Source organism: Hirundo rustica, chromosome 4, assembly GCF_015227805.2.
Source record: "Hirundo rustica isolate bHirRus1 chromosome 4, bHirRus1.pri.v3, whole genome shotgun sequence".
Lineage (NCBI taxonomy): Eukaryota > Metazoa > Chordata > Aves > Passeriformes > Hirundinidae > Hirundo > Hirundo rustica.
In genome coordinates, this window is record NC_053453.1 from 28,987,572 (window position 1) to 29,005,692 (window position 18,121).

General features: G+C 38.2%; 1 protein-coding gene across 2 annotated transcripts in view; it reads left to right on the forward strand.

Annotated features, from left to right (window-relative positions):
- Positions 1-9,121, forward strand: part of CNTN1 (contactin 1) — a 217,410-nt gene extending 208,289 nt beyond the window's left edge. For both annotated transcript variants that reach the window (XM_040062019.2, XM_040062020.2), the window contains one exon: positions 6,534-9,121. In XM_040062019.2, coding sequence (XP_039917953.1) covers positions 6,534-6,613 — 80 coding nt within the window. In that variant the 3' untranslated portion in view covers positions 6,614-9,121. The remainder of the gene's footprint in view (positions 1-6,533) is intronic.
- The last annotated feature ends 9,000 nt before the right edge of the window (positions 9,122-18,121 follow it).

An 18,121-nucleotide genomic window follows, 5' to 3' on the forward strand; every position in this document is an offset into this window, starting at 1 on the left:
CTTATCTGTTTCCTTTGAAATACAATAAAGGCTAATAATTTTTTTTTTTTTTTTTTTTTTTTTTTTTTTTTGTCTCTTGCATGATTTTTGGATTGCAGTGCTTTGTCATATTACTAATATTAGTGTAATCAAAGCAATCTTGCAATCAGTAGGAGCTAAAACCATATGGTGCTTGGTTCTTTTTTTGCTTCTGCTTTATGCCAGAGTAAGGAAAAATAGAATCAAGCTCTCAAGTTTTACAATTTCATCCAGGGTGGGAGAGAGGGGAGGGTTACTCTTCTCATTTGGATAAATATTGGGGAAGAAAGGAAAATACCGTACACCTTCAGTTTCACATATGAAATCAGGTTAATGTCTCAGTTTAAATAGTGACTTAGACAAAGAATAATTTATGTATTGTATATGCTTATAGCAAGAGAACAACATTACAGTTTCTCTGTGTTCACTGCACATATATATATACACACACATATGAATACCATTTGCCAGAGGCACGTTTTAGGATCCTGAAATAGTATTTACTTTGAAGTACAGCTCTTTCAAAGGAAAATCCATAAATTTTGCCTGTACCAATTTATACAATCCTTTTAATTATTTATCTTTTAATTTTTTTCCATTACTATTTGAAAGGGGGCAAATGTTTATTGCACATATTAGTGTCAAGTAAGTCAGATGTTCATTCCCTTTTCATGAGGCATAATTATAATCTTTTGATTATGATTTGAAAATGTCCATCTGTTGCAAAGATTGTTTTAGTAATAAGAGGAGGAGAACACAGGTAAAAATCATAAGTAACACTGAATAAAAAAGACTCTACCTAGCTGGAGCATGACACTTCTTTGTTACTTGCCTTGGAACTTCTTATGCATCTGGTACAAGAATATAGCAAAAAGCTTCTAAATTAAAAGTACATTTCCAAAAGAGCTTTCCTCTGAAAGAGTAATTTTCAAAATGCATTTGCTGTTGTCTCATGACTCAAAAATTATGTAGAAAGTACTCAGAATGCCCTCTAACCTTGTGCATGCATATGCTTAAATCAACATACTTTGTTCTCTGGTATTTTTCTTGATTTCATCATCACATACCATTTCATCACAATTCTAATTTATTGGTATTGCCTCTTTCCAAGCCTTAGTTTGATTGAATAAGGTGGCAATTTCATGCATTACAACATACTCAGTGATAGAACAAGCATTTTCTTGAAAAGCCATATTCTCATTAATTTCAATTTTTTCTCTTTTTCTTTATTCAAACTCAACTGTTAGACAGATAGTGGGAATATTTTCATACCTAGTTATGTTTTCTTAGTCTGCCCTATCCTGTGATAATCCCTGTTTCCTTTCTTCCTTTCTGCAGTGACTTTAGTGCCCGATTTAAGATTATTTTCTGCCTTGCTGAAGAGCAAGGCCAAATTAAAGCTAATCTGTCCTGTTGGACTAATTTATTTTCTGTGATGCTTCCCAGTCTATTATTTTCATTGTCTGCATATTTTTCATGTTGCTCTCCAACCCTAGGTGCTGCTGGTTCACACTGATCATTCCTTGCATTCCTCATGCTTTTATTTGTTGTGTGCAGAACTTCAGAAGAGTAAAATATTTTATAAAAAAAATACCACCAGTGGTCTTCTACTTTACTCTCCATGCAAAAGAATCTGTAATGAATCTTAGTATGTGTGAAGGGGAAGAGATATTTGAAAAATAACCTATGCTTACTGACAGCTAAGTAATAACAAAATGACTGAAATTTTTCTGAATTTTCTTGGAGTCCAGGTCATCTTTTGATGTTGGCAGCCCAGGCCTGTGGCCAGGCTAGAGTCAATGAAAAAGAAACCCCAGCTGCTGCCTGTTGACAATGCCAGAGTTCCAGGTGCTATTGCCAGAACAAAACAAAAGGTTTCCTTGACTCTGAATTTTCAAGTAAGAGAGGATAGACTAACATCATGGAGTGGAAAAACCACCCAGATCATCATCAGCAGTTCAGATATGTTTTTCTTAGGATAGCTGAAGCTGTTCCCCGGATGCACATCAAACCTTAGCACAGCACAGGGCATGGACAGATGGACAGACAGCTTTGTTTCCATCCCATACATCTACTCTGCTGAAAAAAACAGTAAATCACAGAGTTGTGAATCATTCCACAGTGCCTTTCTTGAAAGGCTTATGGCACAGGCAAGAGGAAAATTTCCTCGTGCACAAACAAAGGTTTCCTAGACAAGGGAAAGTTGGACACATGATTTAGTTATGATGCCAGTGATGCAAGATAAGTATATTATAATTAGTTCAGTTATTTTCCATTTACCATGAATAGGGATAACAGAATTTAAATCATGGCAGCTGATACTACGTATTTCTTTTGCAGTAGTCTTTCATGAAGACAGTATTTCCAGCTGGGACAAGAGCAATTTCTTTCCAATAGCCAATTGAAAGAACAATAAACCCACTTCTTTATTTTATGCAGTTTAGTTTAACAAAAATAAATTATTATTTTCCCCCATTTCTGTTTTTCTGTTCTACCTGAGTAAATATGAAAACACTGAGAAAACAGATACAAATGAAGCCTAATAGCTGATAAAGGAACTAATGACTGGAACGGGCAAAAATCCCTTCATTTTTTTCAGGTGACTTTTTTTTTTTTTGCACAGTAGTGGACAAACTTAGAGGCGAGGAGAAACAGAATATGAGAAGGCTCTGCAATCAACCTTTCTTATAGTAAAACGAGAGATAAAAATGAGACAGCCCTAATGGAATATAGGTCCTTGGATCCTGGACCAAATGGAAAGTATTATTTACAGGAAAATGGGTAATGAGTTAGGTCACTCTTTTAGAAAAAAAGAAATCTGTTTTGCAAAACAGACAAAGGCAGACTGTCATGAGTTTTTAGGTTGCTCAAAGAATCATCAGCAAAGGTATCAACAAAAGCAGATTTAATGTAAAAATCAAAGCATGACAAAGTTTGTTGGCAAGCTTCACTCTTCTACTTACTAGATGGACAATACACGTAGAGAAAAATCAGAACAAAATCTAAAATCAATCACTCTAAAATTAAAATCAACCTAAAATTATCTACATGAAGGCAAGGAATGGAAAAAGGTATGGATAGAGATGGGTAAAGATTAAAAGGAATAAGGGAGACTCTCCAGTTGTGTCAAAAGATTTCAAGGGGACCCCCTTACTGAACTGAGCCTTGGACTTCAGCAGTGGTTTAGGCCTAAAGGTTTTAGCAGCACTTAATCAATAACCTAACTTGAACAATTTAAGAAAAGATTCTGTAGAATTTACTGTAAGCACATCAGTAACTCTCTTATAGGCCTGACTTACAAATCTAATATACTTAAGAATCTAAGAGAGCAACATTGACAGTACATTTGCTATGGCATATTCACATTCACATGCACACAGACCTAAAGGAGTATGTGAACATTGCCTGTTGAGTTCAGTGAAGAGCTCGTGTTGAATGCATTTGCATCTTCTCAGCAGGCAAAGAGTTGAGCCTCAAGGAGTGGGATTATCAGGCCAGGCTCTGTCGGCATTTATCAGCAGTCCTCCAAGCATAGCAAGCTTGAGAGTTTGCTGGCTCTCAGAGGCCCCACTCAGAGGGAGGCTGCAGCTTGCTGTGATCTGGGAGAGCTCAAAGGTCCTTTTTTTTTGCACAATCCAATATGAAAAGTAACTGATATTGGGAAAAGGGCCCAAAATATCATATATAAAGATAAGTAACATTTAAAGAAAATAATGATGTAACAAATTGTCACAAAGGCTTAGGAAATACATCACTGTTTTAATGCCTATTTCATTTAGTCATTGATTTAATTTCTTTTGAGGATATTTGGAAGACCGTTGCGTACTGTTCAAGATGTCAGTAAAATTTAGGCTCTCCTTTCAGAAGTGTCAAAGCTTCATCCTGGATGTTATGCAATTGAGATGGCAACAGAGAATTTAAAATACTAATAGAAAGTTGTGGATTAGTGGGACTTTACAAGGAGTTCCTGTGATGCATAACGATCTTGCTGAAGGGAAAGCCATCCAGCAGTTCTTCTTTTCATTTACTCGTACAGATAAACAACCACTTGTGTGAGAAAGGCTCCTGAGACAGAAGAAAAGTTAGGTTAACTGCATGCATTGCAAGCAGATTTTATTTGATATTAAACTACATTCTGACTACATGTTTCTATAGATAGTTTAGTCCTAAACTTTAAAATATCAACTACAGGAATTCTGTTCCAGACAGTAGTAAAGCCTGTGCAAGATTTCATTATTTTTGCTTGGGACTGTTGAGGAGAAAAAAACACCAAAAAACCTCACAAAAACAAAACACACAAAAAACCCAAAAACAAACAGACAAAAAAAACACAAAAAACACCCCCCACCCCCAAACCACAAAAAACACCACCCCCCCCCCCAAACCACAAAAAAACAGTCAAATTTAAGGGTATGTGTTTCATTTATTTAAAAGAAATTACTCTTGATAGTAAGTTCACACATGGTGCATTAGAGTGGCAGTTGGGTTGTGTGATGCTGATTTGGTTTTGACACTGACTTTGATGGCTTTAGTTTGCAATTGCTTGCACTCTGGATACATAAAATGCTGGTTGAGAGGAGAGATCACACATTGTAACATTGAGGAGAGAAAGAATCTTTAGGCAATACATATATTCAGCTCATACCTGGCCAGACTTCATAGGGAGCTTAATAATCCTTCTCTTTTAATTTACATGTTACGTGTTAATTTACATGTTAATCCACATGTTTATTTGTACACGTCCATTAAGTCTTTATCTGGCATTTCTCTAGCTTTTAAAGGTTGGTTTGTTTGGGTTTTTTTTTACCTGACAGATCACAATTGCATTACTGCACAGAATTAAATCTTGTAGTTTGTTGTTAGGCAGAAGTTTTCTTTCATTCATGAGCCACAGGAGTGTACTGGCTGTCTTGCAATGGTGAATAGTGTTTCCAGTAAGGTATGGATCCTCACATGTAGGTCAGTAATCTAACAATAAAGAAAAATATTATCTGTTTAATGTGCATTTATCCTTTTAATGTGCTGTTCAAGGGTAGGACTTGCTTTATTTAAGAAAGCTGGTAAATACATCTCTGCAACATTGTCTAAACCTGGTAAAGAACCCCTATAATGAGGTGAACTGCTAACTATTCTGGAGCCAGTAAGCACATCTCAGGGAAAGTTTTATTATTGCTTTCTCTTTGTAGAATAGCAACATGCAAACAGATGTTTCCTTGTACTTGCACATCATTCAACTTCAGTCAGCAACCTTTTTGTCTTGTTCTCCTCTATTAGAAATGTTCAAAATATTTATTTGTGTCTTTCAGCTGCATTATCCTGGTCTGACAAAAGCAGAATACATTTTCTATGGATATTCTTAAACATAAAACCTGGTTGTTTTTTTTTTCCCTATGGCTTCATTCACTAAGAGCCACTACTTAGATACTTAGGAATAAAAACTAAATGTTAATGTGCCTCATAAATCACTAAACAATAAGATGAATATACCCCTGTATCTTCACAGTTTGTCGTGCTGTGCATGTTTTTAGGCCTGCTGAAATCTCTGCTGTCCAGTTTGTGTATTGCCTTCTTGATATGGTTCTTCTTTATTTGACATTTTCTGGAGAGCTGTCTAGTGGGCCTGTTCCAGCAGCGCCTCAGGACTGTCAGCACCAGCTACAAGCATTTCTGTGCTTAGTGTTCAACAGCAAGCTGAGCAGTAAGCTGGGTCCTGCACTGCCCATCAACCATGCTGGGATGAAAGACTAGCCAGTTCTCAGGCTCCTTTGGCCCATCTCCAAGACTGACAGCCAGGCACAGTTTGGATGAGTTATTTTCTCACATAGATGCTTCTTCACAGGGAGCTGGACCATCACAACACAACTGCTTAACAATATCTATTCTTATTTCTGTTTGCCAGAGTGAGTCATGTAAAGTTTGTAAGCTGTAGATTAATATTTTATGTCTTAAAATATTTGTTTAAGAAGTAGCCTTGTGGCTTTAACAGACGTAAATGCCATGATGCTAGAAGTCAGCCATCTGGACTTTGTAATCTGGCAGGTAAACAAACGGACCGGGCTCTTTGACATCTCTCAGATTATTGCTGTTCATGTGAGCATTAACATTTTCAAAGGTGTCTCTTTGCTTTGTCACATTTCAAAGACTCAATTAATTTTGTTTTCACATGCTTAAATATTTATTTTGACCTTTTGCCTCCTGGTATAATAACCTCCTAGCTTGTTGGACTGAACAAATCAAAATGCACTGATGTGTCCTGAATGGCCTTGTTTCTTGTATAAACATGCTGCATAAACACGCAGCTCTTGCAGAAGAAAAGAGTGAGTCCTCTGCCTTACTGTAGCTAGTCTCTTTGTCCATTTCAGATTATCCATACAGGTAGGGGCTGTGCTGAGATGTGCCAGCTGGTTTCCAGCCTCCATACTCTGTGGACCTCAGGATTATTCCCCCTACTGCAAGTAGTGCTGAAGTAAGACCAAGTAAGACTAATACTGTGTTGTTTTCTGTTTGATGCACAGGTGCCACTGTTGGAGTACCAACTCTGCTTCTGGTCCTTGTGGTGCCTGCCCTGGGTGTCCTTGCCTGCTCGGGATTCTGAATGTAGCTAGCTTCACTTTGTCCTCCACCTAACACAAAGGACTCCCTATGAAGATGAGGACCACGATTCTTTTTGATTCCTGTGGCACCATCCTAAGCCAAATAAATTACACTTTAAAAAGAATTACCCTACCAATTTCCTATGAACTTTAAGAGGACTGAGGCATCCAGGAACTCCTTCATGAAGTAAATCAACTTTTGAACGGCTAAGAAATATTTTTAACTTGTTCCAATATGCCTTATAAAACACTTATGCTGATCTGTGACAGTTGCATGATTCGGTCCAATGGGGCAAGTTACAGTGTTAAAACCCAATAACATAGGCTGTACAGTGAAAGTAAAATCACCATACGTAGGTGCTTTAACTTGAATAACAAATTGTGAAATATAATAGAGATTGAAATGTTGATTGTATGTGATAAATGTAAGAGTACTACGTCTGTCTGTACTATCCTATATGTTTCGTGTACTGCATATTTTTGAATAGCCCCGTCATCATTCATTGGGATTACTGGTTTTTAGAGAGACAGTCAAAGCAAAAACATTTCATTATTTAGAGCTATATTTCTTGAGGTTATTGGATAGAATTTGAAGGAATTGAAATAAAAGTCAGTGATAAGGATTTTTGTTTGTTTGTTTTAAGTATGTTCAGAATACACAAGGCATGGATAGCATGCTCAGCTTAAAGGAATTTACCTGTGCTTCACTGACCCAAGATTTATTATATTCTTCTCTTCAAAGAATTCTGTTGAAAAATTCTGTTACGGTAATTGTTGCTGGTTTTGGGAGTCAAATGTCAGCTTTCAGGGAAGCAGCGTAATGTATTGGTTTTGATTTAGTCTTATTCCTATTGTTATTATTAAGGTAGCAATATAACACTTAGGAGTTTGGAGATGAAGTCCATGCTAAGATCAGCCAAGTGGACCATGAAATGGTAGGAAAGGTATGTTATTTTTTAAAGTTAAAAGATTTAAAATATAAAAAAAGAAAAAGATATACAATAAATGGCAAAAGCAGAGTAGCACAGTGAAAAAAATTATTATATTTACATTTTTATGCTGCAGACACCAGGTGTTACCTTCCTGTATTGAAGGCGTACATTTGGGAGAACTATATGCTTTTTCAAGAACTTGATATTATTCTAATGTTCATAGTGTTGTAAATAAGAGTTTTAAAGTTCTGAGACCATTTCTCTATTTGATAGAGTACTGGATGATCCAACTGTGTGTTAGTACGTGAAAGTCAGATCCCAACTGTTAGTCAAAGCTACATGTTTACTATGGCCTTTTCAAAATGGGAACTCTATTAGAGACAGAGAATGTTTTTGTTCTGACTGTGTCTAGAGTGTTTCAGTGCTGGGTTTCTTTGTTGGTTTGTTTGGGGTTTTTTAAGTTGTTAAAGAAATGCAAATTCCTCTCATTTTCCATGGTATGCTGGGAATTAGTTTGAGTGTGAATGATGAAGAAACAGTGATGTTGAATCAGCTGGCTCAAGTAATAGTGCAATGTCTGATGCTTCAAGAATTATAAGCTTTGAATCATATTTTATTAGCACAACCTTGCTAGCTACTTAGAAATAGATTTTATCTTTTTAGAACTGATACTGTAGAGGTCCATAATAATATTTACATGAAGCAAGGATAGGTCTATTAATAATTTACACCCCTTTCTTTTATTTGTATAATTTTGTACTATATATTTACATGTAAAAGTGTAGAGTCTTCATTAATAAATATCAATAATATGGTTTTAATTTAATTTTAACTCTTTGTTACAAGATGAAAATTTTTTAAATAGGCAAAAGTGATAACTCCCCTACAGAGGAATGTCAAAGTGTCAAACACTACTGAGTTTCATAAATTGTATAATTATTTGAAAGATAAATGAGCTGTCTTCATACATAAGAAACTTATATGCTATAAGCCTTCTGTACAAAAAAATGTGTTTCACTGTGTTTCATTTGGTTTTGTTCTTTTGCAGTATGACTCATTTTTATATAATATACAACCACAAGTACATCTTTTGCCAAATGCATGATTGCCTTTTACTTTTCTAATACATGGTGTAAGAAGCAAAACTCTTCATTTTTGCATGGAAATTACCTGGGAAGGAAAGCCACTTCTCTTTTTTTAAATCAGCAACATGGATGAAGTAGGTGTCACATACTGATCAGATAGTTGGAGACTTTTCTGTTTCACATAATTGTGTAAATTTGACTGGGACCTTCAGCTTCAAATTGTTGAAATTGTCAAGGAAAACTAACTAATGTATCATCTGCTTTAAAATGCAAGGTTCTTAATTAAAGTTTATATAGATAGACATATTTGTTGTTTCTTTATATTTCAGGAAAATTGATATTGCTATTATTTGATACTGATGAATATTGAACTGGTTTTTTAGTTCCTTTTTATCTTTTATTTTCAAATGAGTAGAACAGGACTGTGCTTTGTCCTTTTTATGAATGAAAAGTAAATGACAATTAAATAAATGTATTAATGTTACTCAAAGTATTACAACTGTCTTTTGAATTGGAGCTTTCTAATTTCATAACAGTGATGTGGTCATCTGTGATAATAAAGGCGGGGCTAGAATGAAGTCCTGTGTATCCCTGCCCTGCCTTCTTGTGACTATTGCAGGAGTTAAGGAGCTTTTCTGGATTATTTGCTTTGATTGTAGGTGATAGAAAGATGTAAAATCTGTAACAGAGATCATCCTGAGAGCTTTTTGGCACTTTTGGAAGCAAGAGATAACTAAGGCGAGTATTTTTTGAGGCAACATTTTCTGTTCCAGTAGATGTATGTTGTGATTTAACCCTAACCACCAACTAAGCCCCACACAGCTGTTTACTCACTGCTTGATCATGAGTGGGGAGAAAATCATGAGAAGAATAAAAATGAGAAAGCTCATGGATTGAGATAAAGACAGCTTAACAGGAAAAGAAAAAACAATACACAGATGCAAAGAAAAACAAAGGATTCACTCACCACTTCCCATGGGCAGGCAGGTGTTCAGCTGTCTTTCCCTACCAGGGAAACAGGGATACATCATGGGTAACAGTGACTGCGGAAGACAGATGCTGTCACTCCAACTGTTCCTCATTTCCTTCATCTTGCTCCAGCTCTGTATGCTGAGGAAAGTGTCTTACGGTCTGGGATACCCCTTTGATCAGTTCAGGGTCAGCTGTCCTTGCTGTCCCTTCCCACCTACTTCTGCACCCTTCTCCTTTTCCTCCAGATATGATCCATTTGTCTTTTTAACTTTTCTACCACTAATTCCTTTTGCTTTGCCAGTTAAAAATTATTTTTTATTTCCGAAAACAGAAGAAAGGAGAGAATGCACAAAAATCCTCATGAATGGAAAATAAAAGATGGTGTTCACATCTCAAAGAGAAGTAGCACTGTCTTTTCTTGCCAGGTTAACACATTCATCTTTTACCTCAGTGCCAATTAACGAGGTCTAAAGATCATGAAAAGACACGTCCTTCGTCCTTCACCTTAGCTGGTCTTGACTGTGGTTTATTCTCTTGATTAATATGAATAATACTGGAAGTTATGCCAATGTTTATTCTCCAAAACACTTTGGAAGCTCATGATTTATATGGTAACTTCAACAGGCAAGCCCTAGTGAGCACTGATGACTGGATTCTTCTGGTCTATATTTAAAGAATCTAATCATGTCTTTAACACCTGATGCCTTTAGTCTTTATGGTGTTGTCACAGCCACCAACTGTCTGCTTCACAAAAAGGTATGGCATAATTTCTTTCTCAAAACAGGCAGGAGACATGACAATATGTAATATCATTTGCTAGCAAAAAGGCAAATCCAAACAGAGAATACAAAGATACTGACTGGGCATCATTTCCTCATGGCTGTCATGGTGCAGCTATTTACCTGTCCTTCAGTTATTTGATGCCTGCAGAAAGCAGCACATAGAGAAGTGTTTCCATTGCATTGAAGTAGTCCAGCTCAGGCAAGCACACCGGCGAGCAGAGCTGTTGTCCTCAGAGAACAAAGCCTCTGGCCAGACATGGAAACAGTGCCCTGGCCTCAGAAACAATACATCCAGCACAAGCCACTGAATTCTCTTCAGTGGGAGGAGAGAAGCAAGTATCTTCCAACATAAAGGTCCATATGATGTGAACAAGGAGGATTTCAATATCCAGTGAGCCCTGAAGCGAAGAGCCTTCGGAAGTGCACAGCAGCTTGGACCCACATGCCAATAACTGTGCTAGCTGCACATTGACATACATTTCTGATTCTCACAGGGAGAAACACATTAAAAAATATCAAATTCCCAGAGGCACTAAATTCAGGGAATTCATCCCCATCCAGACAGCTCTCGATGAACGGCTACCCTGAAGTTGCCTGCAGCATGGTAGCACTCATGGGACATGGTAGGTGAATTGGACTGGTGGAACCAAATGGCATTTCCAAGATGCTCAAATCTTGTACTGCCCACACCATTCATTAGGCACTGTTCCTGGCCAGTGCTTCTCCCAGGATTGGTTTTCAGATGGCACAGCCCTGAGCCACGGCAGAGCCTCTGACAACCACTTGGCAGTGGAGGAGTTTGTGTTACAGGGCTGGCACTACCAGGTGCAAGTTGGGATGTTAGTTTACAGTTTAAAATCTTCAGGGTTACTGTAGGTTCCACAAAAGCTCAGTCCTTACTACTGATTTATCTCCATCTGCAGTTCAGAAGGGAGTGAAGACATGCACAGGGCTTTAGGGAAAGACTCTGTGATGAGGCTTTTGCTGACCCACCATTTGCACTTCAACATTAAATTATTACTTGTCTTGTGAGTCTATGACAAGCCAGTAACATTCATGAAGTCATATATTGTTTTCTCTGCTCAGAAGGTTTTTAGCTATAGATACTGAGAAATAAGCATCTGTCAGATCTCTGTTACAGGACTGAAGCAGTTAGTTATGGATCCTTATTTAACTATACTCTGACAGAATAATGCATATCACACTCCCTGTAAATCTACCTGCAGCTCAAAGAGCTGCCGAAAATCATCCAGCTCTCCATGATGCTTCTCTAAGCCTCCTCTGAGAGAGCACCTAAGTAGCACTGCAGGCCTCTCACTCATGTGCCAAAGCCACGGTGATGTCTCCTCTGGCATCAGATTACAAGACCCTTCAGGCAGCTTCAGTACCTGATTTATCCCTAGTAAAAAGCTCACGATGGAATGATACAGAAGGGTCTCCAGGGGTGGGTGTATTTATATATGTGAGCCTTGTGCAAGTAGGTTAAAGCATGCACTGGGATTGTAACATAACCTGACAAAAATTAATACCTCAATCGAAAAAAAGCCCAAAACAACAGAGGGAGGCTCTGCAGTTTTATGTGGCAGCTTTTATACAGGCAGGTTCAACTTTGTGTTCCAAGAGCCAAGAAAGTACACACAGAATGACTCCACTGGGTTCTGGCTCAGCAAACATTTCTATCATCAACCTACAGTGCTGGCTTCTGTGATGCTGCAGAGGTGATGACTTAGACAGCAGTACAGAAGTGGGTAAAACAATTCTATGTAAGTAAGGGAGGAATCTAATTCAAACAGTCAAGACCGAGCCAAATGTGCTAATACAAATGATCTAGAAAATAGCATTAATTTTCACTGTTAGTAACTGTGTGTTGGCATACAACAAAATAACCTGCTCCTTTGGGGTTTATTGAGTCTGGGACATAGGAAAACAGGATTTTTTAAATCTAGAAACAGCATAATAGCTGGCTTAGTCTTTTTCTAATCAATACTCAGCAAGCTATAAGCCTTCACTCTGTCAGGAACACAGGGCATAGGGGCATGAATTTAGTTAACACAGTTTATTTCCCTAGTTGGCATCTTCCAGGATGTCCTTGCTGCAATTTGATAACTTGGTAGCTTCTGGCCAGTGCTCTCCCACCACACAGCCTTCCAGCAAACACAAACAAAAATAGATATTTCCATCATCAAAATACTTAGCTTCTCTTTCTTTCTTTCTTATTCTTTTGTTGTTGTTTTTGTTGTTATCTCTCTCTCCTTTTCCTCATTCATCTCCCCCTTTTCCCTTTCTCTCTTCCTTCTCTCAAAAGAAAAACTGAATAGGAACTTGAACACTGGTAATAAAAAGCCATCAGTAGGAAATATTACCACTAATTAAGCTCTAAAACAAGGAAAAATTCCTTTATGGTTATCCAGGTGTCCAAGAAATTTTGCAAGCACTCAATTTCACAGGTACAGTTCTGGTACAACAAAGAGCATGACTTACTCTGTCAAGCCCTGCATAAGCTTCTTCCCAAAGCTCTGAATCAGATTTGGAAGATCAAGGATTTATTCCAGTGATTTAAAAAGATGTGACATCAGTGTCATGGGCATCTTAAAGAACTTGAAGCCATGTGCTCTGCAAAATAAACAAAAACACATGTTATGTGTTACCCAATGGCCAATATGCAATTTCTAATCTAGTTTCATAATGAACATGATAGATATTTGGATGCCAGCATTTATTCTGACACACTGCATAGCAGAATGAGGGGGGGAATATACCTAAGATTGGCTTTGTGTTGAATGACAAGGTGTTTTCATCAATTAAGGATTTATGTGCCATGGACAACTTACTCCACCCCAGCTCAGGTACCTCCATGGCCAGCACTATGTCTGGCAGGCGTACCGATGAGCCATTTAGCCCTGAGACAGGCTGATCACCCTCACCTCAGCTGTGCTCATTGCTGAAGCTAGGTGGGAACACCTGGGTGGCTGAGCTTCCTCCTAAGGCTATAAAGGAAACTGTGGAAAACCGTGTGCCCTAAGGAAGGCAACCAACCTATGTGTTTTGGTTTTTTTTTTTTTTTTTTTTTTTTTGTTTGTTTCAAGATCTTGAAATGCTGGAAAACTTAGATTATCAGTGAAATGCTTGAACTTATACCAAAAGTAAAATCTTGTGGGATGTCTGCTCAAGAGAAATTGAGTTTGTACCATCCTAGATGAAACTCAGGGCCACAGAAATGAAGGAGTTGCTACTGTGGAATACACCACTAGAGGAATAACAAACTGAAAAGTAAAAAGATTCTTTCTAATGATACCAGTAACAAGGCAAAGTCTTGTTGACAGTATTAGCTTCTCAAAAATTAATGAAAAAGAACCTATTGTGAGAATAATTGCATATAAACTATGATAATGTTGATGTTATGCCAAAAACAGTCATGTGTGGTGAGAATTAGTATAGAAAATCAAATTCCAGGGAAGTCAACTCCATTTCTCACCTTTAAAAATTTCTCACCTTTAAAAATGGGAGATCTCACATTTAGTAGATCCTTTTCTAAAATTACAACTATATGATCATTAATTTAAGTTTTTTTCATGTTTATTTGTAGAAAGTGGAGGTGTCTTTTCTGATTTCCTTATTCCTGACTTACTAAATAACAGTTTTTCACTGCCTTAGTGTTCTCTGATGACTTCCTGGGATAAATAGGAAAAAATAAATTACATCTTGTAGCTCTTCATCCCATTAGTAGATATGGACAGGACCTGTAAGTTAGTTTTGTGTCCAAACCACTGATAGAACTGTGTAAAGGGATTGAATAGTAGCTATACGAAATATAAAATCACCTTGCTTCTCTCTGGTATAACTGCAAGCAAAATCTAGCTAAAGAAAATGTACACTTCATTAAGGACGCGTGAAAAAGCATTATGTGATTTTTTGACAATACCCATTTAAAATATCTTTGATTATTTTTTACTTCCTTTGGCTCATAACAGGAAGCCTCCATTATTTTTCTTAGCAAGATGTGTGCTCAACCAGAAGCAAAAAGTAACTCACTTCTAAAAAACAAGGAAAATAAGGAAAATATGTAGAAAGAATATGTTAAAATTTTTCTTCAATTATGGATGCTAACTTTTCTGTCCATTATGCATAAAAAAGTAATTTTCTTTAATGGACATATTAAAATTAACTCTCATTACAAGCTGATGACTGCCAGATGTTAATAAACTATTTCTAAATGCTTATCATTAGGTATTTTAATGACAAAGCTCACAAAGTGTTTCATGCTTATGTGCCTGTAAAATACAGCACGGAGAGCAATGGCTATATACTCAAAACTTCAACAATAAAGCATGATCACAGAATCGTAGAACGGCTTGGGTTGGAAGTGACCTTAAAGATTTTCTAGTTCCAACCCCCCTGCATGGGCAGAGACACTTTCCACTAGACCAGGTGGCTCAAAGCCATAAGGAAACAGTTGATTTCTACCAGTGAATAAGAGGAAAAACCTTCACTTTGGCCCAGGGTAGTGTAAGAGCTGTCATGGAACCTTTCTGCCATATTTTGTGACCAGTGTTCCATTTACAGGTAGATTAATTTGTTGGCTAAATCTTCATCCACTATTTAGTCAATGCCTGCATGCTGGATCAACTGTCAAAAAAAAAAAAAAAAAAGCAACTTTTCTAATGCTTGGGCTGAAGGGGAAGAGTTAACTAGCATGTTTTTTACTCTATTCATCACATTATCCATTAAAAAAAACCTTCCCAGAAGGACAACACAAGACCTGATCCTGCCTAAAGGCATTTGTGGGTGTTGCTGACTGTAATGACAGCAGACCGGGACTGAGATTGATTCTGGAGGATGCACACAGCAGTGGTATAAAAGAATTGCTTTCCTTTCTAAAATATTTATTTTCTGAAAGTTGTATTATTTTTATGACTCTCCTGCCTATTTTTGTTTGTTTGTTTGTTTGTCTTTGTAATGTCCCAATCCATGCATCCCAAGCTCTTTCTGGGTAACTTTAAAAGTCACAAAGGAGTTCCTAAATTTTCATTTTTGTCATGCTGCACTCCTTGAAATCATGGAGGCACAGGAGGAACCTTGAACCTAACTTCTCTCCTGTAATGTGTGTCAGGGGAGTTCATTTGTCAAACTCCGGTCTATTTAACTTTGCAATGAACTCAGTGAGGCTGGCTTTCATTCCAGCTTTATTGAATCTACCCGAGAGCCAGGGGAGTTGTGATCCCAGCTGACATCTCACAGAGCCTCACCTGCAAGGCTGGGAAAGCCTTTGCCCTCCTGGCCACAGCTGAGATTTGTTGTGTAATTGTTCTGTACCTCCCTGAGTACACTTTGGTAGGAAGGGAGAAGCTACAACTGCACAACAGGGAACAGAAAAAAGACTGAAGCACCAAGTTGTTATTGTTACTGGGAGAGAATGGGGTTTGTTTGGCATTTGTGCAGGGAATGACAAAGCTTTCCTAGGGAAGGTCTTCATGCCTCATGCTGGGAACTCCTTCTTGTGGGCAGCAGCTGCAAGCAGGCTCACTCCTTTGGCTGTGCCAGTAAAAGAGACAAGAAGAGAGCTCTGTGTTTTCAGCAGAAGGAGAAATAACCACTAGCGCCTGCTTTTTCCTCCACTGAAGCTGCTACCGCCACAACATATGCAGTAGAGACAGCCCTGCACATCCACAAGTACCCTGACTTCAGGGAACAGCATGAAATCAGCTTGAAATCTCCTCACCTTGGTAGCTCAGTGCCTTTCAGCTGTACTCAGAGATTTTCAGTTTTCTCATGTATGGTTAATGAAATTTAGCAGCTACACATTCTAATGGAAACCATTAAAGCACATATGGAAAATCTAATTTTCTATATAATTTTGATCAGTTTACAATATCTTAAAAGAGCTAACAGAGTAAGTGAGCTTTTAGCCGGAATAATTTCTTAAATCACTAAATCATTTCAGTTCTGTATTTTCTGTTTACTCCTTTCCTCCATGTAAAATTTCTCTTATTCTTTCTTTGGATCAAGTACAACTGGCTGCGCTTAGAAGGTATGCTAAAGACCTGAACAACATGACTGACTTTTTTAAATCCAGTCCTCAAAGTCTAAAACCCTCGAGTCTAAAAATATCATTCTTCTTCCAAAGGAATTTGGAAAAGTATACAGCAAAATGTGAAAGCAGTTCCCTATGGCTGTCCCCTTTGCACAGCACCCTGGGATTTACTTGGGGCTGCTCAGGTTTCCAGGTCCTTCTGGAAAGATGGGCAGGGGCCTCTGAGCAACAGTTCTGGTCAGTGAATGCCAAGATGCCTTGCACACCACCCTCAGACACTAGCTGGAAATAGGAGGAATGCATGATTTTTCCTCTCACTGAGTTGGTCAATGTCCCTCCAGTCTGTCACAAGGGCAAATATGTTCGGTGGTGGGGGTTTTTTTTTGGTTTTTTTTGTTGTTTTTTTTTGTTTGTTGGTTTTTTGTTGTTGGTGGTGGGGTGTTTTTTTTGTTTGTTTGGGGTTTTTTGGTTTTTTTTTTGTTTTTTTTTTTTTGTGTTTTTTTTTTTTTGTTTGTTTGTTTTTTGGTTTTTTTGGGTTTTTTTAATTGCTCTGAGTTTCAGATCACATCTCCAACACCCCTGGGGACTCAGTAGGGAACTGACCATTGCTGTTGTTATGAGGACTTGCAGTAGTGATGAGCAACAACTTTCCACCTTGGAAAGTCAGCAGCACTAGGAGAAAGGGAAAGGGAGGGCAACAGGTGCTCACGGCAAAGAGGAGACAGTGAGTCAAGAGACACAGCCTTCAGGCACTGCTGGGCTGCTGTGAGCAGGCTGACACTGCCCAGACACAGCTGCTCCCCTTCCATGGGGCGCAGAGGGTGTATTGGCCTGGCGCAGGCTAAGGCCTCTGTCCTTCTCTTCTGTCCTTCCTATAACATCCCCTATACTGAGATTACCTGCTACCTAACTCAATGTGCAGGGGTCCGGATAAGTGATGGATGGGAAAAAGCCTTCCCAGCTGAGAAAGGACTTCTAGCAGCCAAAGATCTTGCAAAAAGACAGTGATTCCCCAGCCAAAATTATTTGCTTCTCTCCAGCTAGGCAGGCACATCCTCTGCCCCTCCCCGCAGGGTCCCATGAGCCGAAAGCCAGCTTTTCCAGCTGTGACACAGTGGGGACCTATGAGTTCGAAATTGAATAAGGCCTCGAAGTGGCTCATTAATTTGTAGGATGATGTCAGCAAAGCCTGTTTATGCCTACTGAGAGAAATCAGACACCTACCAGCTAAAGGAACAGCTAAGCAATGCTGTTTTGAAGATAGCAGTGGCGCCTAACTGGTGGGATCAGGTACCTACATACCTTTGAGGTACTTGGCCAAGGAGATTAAGTGACTTGCCCACAGTCACACAGGAAATCTATGGCAGAGCCAAGAACTGATCCAACTTTCAAATTACTTAACCACAAGATTATCATTCTTCCATGTATTAAATTATTAATTCTGATGCTTGTCAGGAAGCCTAAGGCATAGGACGGGTGCTTATTAATTGGAGCCAGACACATAAACATGCACATTGATTTATGTATTCATATATTTAAAACTGGATGAAAGAACTATCTGGTATCTCATTTTGGATCTTTCTTTAGTCGCTCACCTCCTGGTTTACATAGAGTTGAGGATGCGCTGGAAAACAACCAGTTTCCTCCCATGTATGGAGCACTTGCTTATGGGCCTACACATGCCATAGGATTCATTAGAAGTCGGGAA